At 46.6% G+C, this 12,172-nt stretch overlaps 2 protein-coding genes across 2 annotated transcripts in view; both read right to left on the bottom strand.

Annotated features, from left to right (window-relative positions):
* Positions 1-6,250, bottom strand: part of LOC141264608 (obscurin-like) — an 870,641-nt gene extending 864,391 nt beyond the window's left edge. Inside the window, exons 1-2 of the mRNA XM_073676886.1 lie at positions 6,001-6,250; positions 4,299-4,343 (exon numbers count right to left, since the gene is read on the bottom strand). Of these exons, the coding sequence (XP_073532987.1) occupies positions 4,299-4,343; positions 6,001-6,250 (295 nt within the window). The remainder of the gene's footprint in view (positions 1-4,298; positions 4,344-6,000) is intronic.
* Positions 6,251-6,252: 2 nt separating this feature from the next.
* GUK1 (guanylate kinase 1) overlaps positions 6,253-12,172 on the bottom strand; it is a 94,979-nt gene continuing 89,059 nt past the window's right edge. Inside the window, exon 8 of the mRNA XM_073676885.1 lies at positions 6,253-6,258. Coding sequence (XP_073532986.1) covers positions 6,253-6,258 — 6 coding nt within the window. The remainder of the gene's footprint in view (positions 6,259-12,172) is intronic.

The raw sequence follows: 12,172 nt of genomic DNA, 5'->3' as shown, positions 1-12,172 counted from the left end.
AGGTCACCGCTATCATCAGACTGTAATATGTATGAGGCATCAGGCGCCTCGTGCCTCACTGACATCAGAGGTCACCGCTATCATCAGACTATAATATGTATGAGGTATCAGGCGCCTCGTGCCTCGCTGACATCAGAGGTCACCGCTATCATCAGACTATAATATGTATGAGGCATCAGGCGCCTCGTGCCTCACTGACATAAGAGGTCACCGCTATCATCAGACTGTAATATGTATGAGGTATCAGGCGCCTCGTGCCTCGCTGACATCAGAGGTCACCGCTATCATCAGACTATAATATGTATGAGGCATCAGACGCCTCGTGCCTCGCTGACATCAAAGGTCACCGCTATCATCAGACTGTAATATGTATGAGGCATCAGGTGCCTCGCTAACATCAGAGGTCACCGCTATCATCAGACTGTAATATGTATGAGGCATCAGGCGCCTCGTGCCTCGCTGACATCAAAGGTCACCGCTATCATCAGACTGTAATATGTATGAGGCATCAGGTGCCTCGTGCCTCGCTAACATCAGAGGTCACCGCTATCATCAGACTGTAATATGTATGAGGCATCAGGCGCCTCGTGCCTCACTGACATCAGAGGTCACCGCTATCATCAGACTGTAATATGTATGAGGCATCAGGCTCCTCGTGCCTCACTGACATCAGAGGTCACCGCTATCATCAGACTGTAGTATGCATGAGGCATCAGGCGCCTCGTGCCTCGCTAACATCAGAGGTCACCGCTATCATCAGACTGTAATATGTATGAGGCATCAGGCGCCTCGTGCCTCGCTAACATCAGAGGTCGCCGCTATCATCAGACTGTAGTATGTATGAGGCATCAGGTGCCTCGTGCCTCGCTTACATGGGGGGGGTCACCAGTATTGTAGCACCCCGAGGGTTCGGTCGCTACAGAGGTATTGCACCTCACCCAGATGTGCGATATCTCACTTCCAGGTAAGGATGGAGTGTGGATCAGGACCCGACACCTGCATGCATTACACCACATTTCCGGGGGGCAGGGCGACCGATATGCTCCAGGTAGAGCACGACAGTCCCTGTCCCTGGCTGGAATGGGGGGAGGGAACACCGAGGAAGGGGGGACCCTGTAGTGCATAGGAGGGAGAGAGTAGTTCCTGGGTGCACAGTTAGGAAGTATAAAAGGGAGGAGCCACATTGGGCTCAGGGCTCAATCTGAGGAGAAGTGCCAGGGAGCAGAGGCGGGCCTAGTCTAGAGGCCAGAGCCTGGAGAGGCTTACCCCTGGATCCCGCCACGGAGCCAGAAGTCCCAGGAGCCGCTGCAGCTTCCACGCTCCCGCCGCATACACCTGGGCCTCAAGCTGTGAGCACCGCCGCTGAACCGCGCCCCACACCGTGCCCTCTGACCCCGGGCGCGACCGGAAGCAGCCAGCTCCAGGCCCGGTCGTAAGGCCTGACCTCCCCAGGCGCCTCTGAACCGTGTGCGCCCCAGGTCCCGAAGCCACCACCCCTTGGGACCGACCTGTACAGCCAGCTCGCCGGACCCGATGGAGAGCCGGTCCCTGTGCCAGAGGGATGGGTTCACCCCAGTCAGCGTAAGAACCCGTCCGCGGAGGCAGGAGCCCTGCTTCGTCCGCTCCTGCCTGCTCCACAGCCCGTTGATGTCCCCCAGCTCCCGGTTGAAGAGGTCCAGTACGAGTGGGACCAGGCCGAAAAGGACCTCATGGGGTTCTCGCAGGAGACGCGGGCGGCCACAGCCCGCAGGCGGGAGTTCTGTCACCGACAGGTGGCGCAGTTGGAGAAGGAGAGGCGGGTGCGGCGTGAGAGGCAGGAACAGCTGCAGGCCCAGAGCGTGGAGCAGAAGATGCGCGTCCGGCGAGACCCCCAAGCTACCCGAGGTCCCAGAGTCACCGGGACCATGGTGAAGTTTCAACAGGAAAAGGGGTGGGGTTTCATTAGAGACCCAACAACAGACACGGATGTGTTTGTTACCTGGAGAGATGTGGAGAGCCACCTGCCAGAAGGTCACCGGGGGCGGGATCTGTTCCCAGGAGACTTGGTGTCCTACACCAGACACAGAGGTCTGCGGGGGTGGTACGCCCTCAATGTCCAGAGGGTAGAGGAAGAGCACTACCGTGAGCACTGCTATTCAGAGGACCCGGGCGGGTCTGAAGAATATTATGAGGAGGAAGGTGCGCAAGGAGGATACCGCTACTGATGAGCGGCAGTGTACAAATGTACATAGTTACCCGTCAGGGTACAAGGAACTGTTCGTTATACAAAGTTACCCAACAGGGTATGAAAAGTTTTGAGTTTTTGCCCCGGTTGGGACTGATACCCATTGAGAGTTATCCCTAGTTACCTGGCTGGGGACTGAGAGCAGCCATTCCCCTTTCCAACCTGGCTGAGGACTGGGAGCGGCCAATCCCTGTAAATAGTTGCGCTTCTTAAAGCGCCCCTATTGGTTTTATAAAAGTACTGCAACGTCTACCTCAAAAAAAAAAAACTCGTTTGGCGTGGCCGAAGACGTGGTCCAACTACTGGATCACCTATGCCCTGCAGCCACCCCAGGGCCTACATTGAGGGTTTACGAACGGGTCCCTCCTGTTAAAAGTTTTGCCAAGTTTGCACTTTATTGAAAAATGGACACCTGGTCGCAAGTTGCACCGCGGCCCGTGAAGAAGAGAATTTACTTAAAAATGTTTTACCTGAAAAAGTTTTATATATAGAATTGTCTTATATGCTGCTAGGAGAGTTACATAATATTGAAAATGTTTTGCATGATGGCTGATAAAAGAGTTCTGGTGATATTAAAAATGCACTATAATGTTTGGTAAAGAAAAATGGCTAACCGTGTTGAGAAAGAGAAAGTGTTTCCCATAAAGGGAATTGAATAATGTCGGCCATTTTCTAACGTAAAAAAAAAAAAAAAACTTTAGTTCTGCATGTCTTGTAAATCAAATTGTTTTTACTCTGTTCCAGCCCGCGGACGTGCTGGGGTTCACCAGGGGGGAATGTAGCACCCGAGGGCTCGGTTGCTACAGAGGTATTGCACCTCACCCAGATGTGCGATATCCCACTTCCGGGTAAGGATGGAGTGTGGATCAGGACCCTGACACCTGCATGCATTACACCACATTTCCAGGGGGCAGGGCGACCAATATGCTCCAGGTAGAGCACGACAGTCCCTGTCCCTGGCTGGAATGGGGGGAGGGAACACCTAGGAAGAGGGAACCCTGTAGTGCATGGTAGGGAGAGAGTAGTTCCTGGGTGCACAGTTAGGAAGTATAAAAGGGAGGAGCCATCTTGGGCTCAGGGCTCAGTCTGAGGAGAAGTGACAGGGAGCAGAGGCGGGCCTAGTCTAGAGGCCAGAGCCTGGAGAGGGAAGGAAGAGGAGTGGAGGAGGCTCCAGGAACAGGAAAGAAGGGACCCCAGGGGTGCAGACCGGCCAGTCGCCACTGCACGCCCGAATCTACCGGAGTGGAGGGGTCAGGCCAAGAGAGGGTACCGGATCCCTTACTAGAGGAGGCGCGAGACTACCCTCAGCTAGGAACCGGAGGCTGCGACATTTTAAGTGGCGCAGCCCCTTGCTACACCCGCTAGAAAGGCACCACATAGGGTCGGGGAAACGGAGGCCAACGTTTGCCCGCCAAGGCCCGAGGCAGCTGGACAGAAGCGTGGTTACTGGTGGGGTATGAAAGGCCAGAGAAAGGACACATAAAGGGGGTCCTGTGAAGCGCTCCAAAGAGACCTGGGAGTTGGCCGAGCCCCTCACCTGGAAAGCATGGCACGACGTGGGCAGCCATTACCTGTACAGAAGTGGCTTGGAGTATACGAACTGTGAGTAAAGAACCTGGACTGCAACACTTTGTCTCCGTGTTTCTTACCGCGCCAGCACTAACGGTACTGGGATATCCTGCACCACAACCCTCATCACCCCCCTCCTATCTACACACTGTCCTGAGGCCACACTCCTCTCGTGGGGAGTTATACTATCCCCTCCTGCACTCCCATCACCAGCCTCAGCGGTCTGCCCTCCAGCGGCGGTTCACTCTGACCGCGATCCACGGGTGGCGTAGTCGGACATTCAACTGTCACTGGTTTGACCGCCCTGAGCCACGGACCGGGTCACCGCCACGTGGAGACTACTACGCCCCCTCAGCGCCGTACACCAGAAGACCCGGTTTCGAGTACCCCACGGCCCAGGGGGCGAGTCACTATCATCAGACTGTAATATGTATGAGGCATCAGGCGCTTCGTGGCTCGCTTAAATGGGGGGTCACCGCTATCTGTATGAGGCATCGGTACTGACCTCCGGACTCCTCCGCTGATTTCTCTTTCTGCAGTTCGCCCGGACCTGAAACCAAAGAGGAACCAGAGACGTCAACGAGGAGGAAACAGGGAAAATGTCCCGAATATTTACTAATTCATCTCTGTATGACCGCCAGACATTACTAATCCATCCCTGTATGACCGCCAGACATTACTAATCCATCCCTGTATGACCGCCAGACATTACTAATCCATCCCTGTATGACCGCCAGACATTACTAATCCATCCCTGTATGACCGCCAGACATTATTAATCCATCCCTGTATAACCGCAGACATTACTAATCCATCCCCATATAACCTCCAGACATTACTAATCCAACCCCGCATAACAGCAGACATTACTAATCCATCCCCATATAACCTCCAGACATTACTAATCCAACCCCGCATAACAGCAGACATTACTAATCCATCCCCGTATAACCTCCAGACATTACTAATCCAACCCCGCATAACCGCAGACATTACTAATCCATCCCCGTATAACCTCCAGACATTACTAATCCAACCCCGCATAACAGCAGACATTACTAATCCATCCCCGTATAACCTCCAGACATTACTAATCCAACCCCGCATAACCGCAGACATTACTAATCCATCCCCATATAACCTCCAGACATTACTAATCCAACCCCGCATAACAGCAGACATTACTAATCCATCCCCGTATAACCTCCAGACATTACTAATCCAACCCCGCATAACCGCAGACATTACTAATCCATCCCCGTATAACCTCCAGACATTAGTAATCATCCCTGTATAACAGAGAGACATTACTAATCCATCCCCGTATATCCGCCAGACATTATTTATCCATCCCCATATAACCATCAGATATTATTAATCCATCCCCATATAACCAGACACTACTATTCCATCCTTGTACAACCGCCAGACATTAATAATCAATCCCTGTATATCCACCAGACATTATTAATCCATCCCTGTATAACTGCCAGACATTACTAATCCCTCCTTATATAACCATCAGACATTACTAATCAATCCATGTATAACTGCCAGACATTACTAATCCCTCCTTATATAACCACCAGACATTACTAATCAATCCCTGTATAACTGCCAGACATTACTAATCCCTCCTTGTATAACCGCCAGACATTAGTAATCCATCCCCCTATAACCGCCAGACATTATTAATCCATCCCCGTATAACTTGCAGACATTACTAATCTATCTCTATCTAACCGCCTGACATTAATCCATCCTTGTATAACCGCCAGACATTAATAATCAATCCCTGTATATCCACCAGACATTATTAATCCATCCCCGTATAACTGCCAGACATTACTAATCCCTCCTTATATAACCATCAGACATTACTAATCAATCCCAGTATAACTGCCAACCATTACTAATCCCTACTTGTATAACGGTCAGACATTATTAATCCATCCCCGTATAACCGCATGACCATTATTAATCCATCCCCGTATAACTGCCAGACATTACTAATCAATCCCCGCATAACAACCAGACATTACTAATCCCAATTTATATAACCGCCAGACATTATTAATCTATCCCCGTATAACTTCCAGACATTACTAATCTATCCCCGTATAACTGCCAGACATTACTAATCTATCATTTAGGACCCTTCCCCACAGAGCAGACATGTATCCTTCACGGTGATTTCTCAGTCGCACCCTTCACGATCAGCCGGGCGGAGGAGTACGCCGATCCCGAGGAGTTACTGATGTAAGTGGAGTATTCGCCGGCGTCCTCCCGCGTCACATTCAGGATCTCCAGCGAGCGCATCTTCTTCTTATTGTTCACCAGAATCCTGTCTGAGGAGTGAAGAGGCTGCCCATCCTTAAACCAGTACACCCGCGGGCGAGGAAGACCTGCCGAGACACCATTACATCTACATGACGACCCACACATCATATCACTCATCATTACATCTACATGACGACCCACACATCATATCACTCATCATTACATCCACATGACGACCCTCACATCATATCACTCATCATTACATCTACATGACGACCCACACATCATATCACTCATCATTACATCTACATGACGCCCCACACATCATATCACTCATCATTACATCTACATGACGACCCACACATCATATCACTCATCATTACATCTACATGACGACCCACACATCATATCACTCATCATTACATCCACATGACGCCCCACACATCATATCACTCATCATTACATCTACATGACGACCCACACATCATATCACTCATCATTACATCCACATGACGACCCACACATCATATCACTCATCATTACATCCACATGACGACCCACACATCATATCACTCATCATTACATCCACATGACGACCCACACATCATATCACTCATCATTACATCCACATGACGACCCACACATCATATCACTCATCATTACATCTACATGACGACCCACACATCATATCACTCATCATTACATCCACATGACGGCCCACACATCATATCACTCATCATTACATCTACATGACGACCCACACATCATATCACTCATCATTACATCTACATGACGCCCCTCACATCATATCACTCATCATTACATCTACATGACGCCCCTCACATCACATCACTCATCATTACATCTACATGACGACCCACACATCATATCACTCATCATTACATCTACATGACGCCCCACACATCATATCACTCATCATTACATCTACATGACGCCCCTCACATCATATCACTCATCATTACATCTACATGACGGCCCACGCATCATATCACTCATCATTACATCCACATGACGACCCACACATCATATCACTCATCATTACATCTACATGACGACCCACACATCATATCACTCATCATTACATCCACATGACGGCCCACACATCATATCACTCATCATTACATCTACATGACGACCCACACATCATATCACTCATCATTACATCTACATGACGCCCCTCACATCATATCACTCATCATTACATCTACATGACGCCCCTCACATCATATCACTCATCATTACATCTACATGACGACCCACACATCATATCACTCATCATTACATCTACATGACGCCCCACACATCATATCACTCATCATTACATCTACATGACGCCCCTCACATCATATCACTCATCATTACATCTACATGACGACCCACACATCATATCACTCATCATTACATCTACATGACGACCCACACATCATATCACTCATCATTACATCTACATGACGACCCACACATCATATCACTCATCATTACATCTATATGACGCCCCTCACATCATATCACTCATCATTACATCTACATGACGACCCACACATCATATCACTCATCATTACATCTACATGACGACCCACACATCATATCACTCATCATTACATCTACATGACGACCCACACATCATATCACTCATCATTACATCCACATGACGCTCTACACATCATATCACTCATCATTACATCCACATGACGACCCACACATCATATCACTCATCATTACATCTACATGACGCTCCACACATCATATCACTCATCATTACATCTACATGACGACCCACACATCATATCACTCATCATTACATCCACATGACGCTCCACACATCATATCACTCATCATTACATCTACATGACGCTCCACACATCATATCACTCATCATTACATCCACATGACGACCCACACATCATATCACTCATCATTACATCTACATGACGCCCCTCACATCATATCACTCATCATTACATCTACATGACGCCCCTCACATCATATCACTCATCATTACATCTACATGACGGCCCACACATCATATCACTCATCATTACATCTACATGACGACCCACACATCATATCACTCATCATTACATCTACATGACGACCCACACATCATATCACTCATCATTACATCCACATGACGACCCACACATCATATCACTCATCATTACATCTACATGACGCTCCACACATCATATCACTCATCATTACATCTACATGACGCTCCACACATCATATCACTCATCATTACATCCACATGACGACCCTCACATCATATCACTCATCATTACATCTACATGACGACCCTCACATCATATCACTCATCATTACATCTACATGACGACCCTCACATCATATCACTCATCATTACATCTACATGACGACCCACGCATCATATCACTCATCATTACATCCACATGACGACCCACACATCATATCACTCATCATTACATCTACATGACGCTCCACACATCATATCACTCATCATTACATCCACATGACGACCCACACATCATATCACTCATCATTACATCCACATGACGCCCCTCACATCATATCACTCATCATTACATCTACATGACGACCCACACATCATATCACTCATCATTACATCCACATGACGCTCCACACATCATATCACTCATCATTACATCTACATGACGACCCACACATCATATCACTCATCATTACATCTACATGACGGCCCACACATCATATCACTCATCATTACATCTACATGACGACCCACACATCATATCACTCATCATTACATCCACATGACGCCCCTCACATCATATCACTCATCATTACATCTACATGACGACCCACACATCATATCACTCATCATTACATCCACATGACGACCCCACACATCATATCACTCATCATTACATCTACATGACGACCCACACATCATATCACTCATCATTACATCTACATGACGCTCCACACATCATATCACTCATCATTACATCTACATGACGACCCACACATCATATCACTCATCATTACATCTACATGACGCTCCACACATCATATCACTCATCATTACATCTACATGACGCCCCTCACATCATATCACTCATCATTACATCTACATGACGGCCCACACATCATATCACTCATCATTACATCTACATGACGCTCCACACATCATATCACTCATCATTACATCCACATGACGACCCTCACATCATATCACTCATCATTACATCTACATGACGCTCCACACATCATATCACTCATCATTACATCCACATGACGACCCACACATCATATCACTCATCATTACATCTACATGACGCTCCACACATCATATCACTCATCATTACATCTACATGACGACCCACACATCATATCACTCATCATTACATCTACATGACGGCCCACACATCATATCACTCATCATTACATCTACATGACGACCCTCACATCATATCACTCATCTTTACATCTACATGACGACCCACACATCATATCACTCATCATTACATCTACATGACGACCCACACATCATATCACTCATCATTACATCTACATGACGCCCCACACATCATATCACTCATCATTACATCTACATGACGACCCACACATCATATCACTCATCATTACATCCACATGACGACCCTCACATCATATCACTCATCATTACATCCACATGACGCTCCACACATCATATCACTCATCATTACATCTACATGACGACCCACACATCCTATCACTCATCATTACATCTACATGACGACCCACACATCATATCACTCATCATTACATCTATATGACGCCCCACACATCAAATCACTCATCATTACATCTACATGACGACCCACACATCATATCACTCATCATTACATCCACATGACGACCCTCACATCATATCACTCATCATTACATCTACATGACGACCCACACATCATATCACTCATCATTACATCTACATGACGCCCCTCACATATCACTCATCATTACATCTACATGACGCTCCACACATCATATCACTCATCATTACATCTACATGACGCTCCACACATCATATCACTCATCATTACATCTACATGACGACCCACACATCATATCACTCATCATTACATCTACATGACGACCCTCACATCATATCACTCATCATTACATCTAAATGACGACCCTCACATCATATCACTCATCATTACATCCACATGACGGCCCACACATCATATCACTCATCATTACATCTACATGACGACCCACACATCATATCACTCATCATTACATCTACATGACGACCCACACATCATATCACTCATCATTACATCCACATGACGACCCACACATCATATCACTCATCATTACATCCACGTGACGACCCACACATCATATCACTCATCATTACATCCACATGACGACCCACACATCATATCACTCATCATTACATCTACATGACGGCCCACACATCATATCACTCATCATTACATCTACATGACGACCCACACATCATATCACTCATCATTACATCTACATGACGACCCACACATCATATCACTCATCATTACATCCACATGACGCCCACACATCATATCACTCATCATTACATCCACATGACGGCCCACACATCATATCACTCATCATTACATCCACATGACGACCCACGCATCATATCACTCATCATTATATCTACATGACGCTCCACACATCATATCACTCATCATTACATCTACATGACGACCCACACATCATATCACTCATCATTACATCTACATGACGACCCACGCATCATATCACTCATCATTACATCTACATGACGCTCCACACATCATATCACTCATCATTACATCTACATGACGCTCCACACATCATATCACTCATCATTACATCTACATGACGCCCACACATCATATCACTCATCATTACATCTACATGACGACCCACACATCATATCACTCATCATTACATCCACATGACGCCCCACACATCATATCACTCATCATTACATCTACATGACGACCCACACATCATATCACTCATCATTACATCTACATGACGACCCACACATCATATCACTCATCATTACATCTACATGACGACCCACACATCATATCACTCATCATTACATCTACATGACGACCCACACATCATATCACTCATCATTACATCCACATGACGACCCACACATCATATCACTCATCATTACATCCACATGACGACCCACACATCATATCACTCATCATTACATCCACATGACGACCCACACATCATATCACTCATCATTACATCTACATGACGGCCCACACATCATATCACTCATCATTACATCTACATGACGACCCACACATCATATCACTCATCATTACATCTACATGACGACCCACACATCATATCACTCATCATTACATCTACATGACGCCCACACATCATATCACTCATCATTACATCTACATGACGACCCACACATCATATCACTCATCATTACATCTACATGACGACCCACACATCATATCACTCATCATTACATCTACATGACGACCCACACATCATATCACTCATCATTACATCTACATGACGCCCACACATCATATCACTCATCATTACATCCACATGACGACCCACACATCATATCACTCATCATTACATCCACATGACGACCCACACATCATATCACTCATCATTACATCCACATGACGCTCCACACATCATATCACTCATCATTACATCTACATGACGACCCACACATCATATCACTCATCATTACATCCACATGACGACCCACACATCATATCACTCATCATTACATCTACATGACGCTCCACACATCATATCACTCATCATTACATCTACATGACGCTCCACACATCATATCACTCATCATTACATCTACATGACGACCCACACACCATATCACTCATCATTACATCCACATGACGCCCCTCACATCATATCACTCATCATTACATCCACATGACGCTCCACACATCATATCACTCATCATTACATCCACATGACGCTCCACACATCATATCACTCATCATTACATCCACATGACGGCCCACACATCATATCACTCATCATTACATCTACATGACGCCCCTCACATCATATCACTCATCATTACAT

This window comes from Phyllobates terribilis, unplaced genomic scaffold (genome assembly GCF_046119375.1).
Source record: "Phyllobates terribilis strain yellow unplaced genomic scaffold, ASM4611937v1 Scaffold_4__5_contigs__length_816908805, whole genome shotgun sequence".
In the NCBI taxonomy this organism is placed as follows: Eukaryota; Metazoa; Chordata; class Amphibia; order Anura; family Dendrobatidae; genus Phyllobates; species Phyllobates terribilis.
This window is presented reverse-complemented; position numbering and strand designations above follow the sequence as displayed.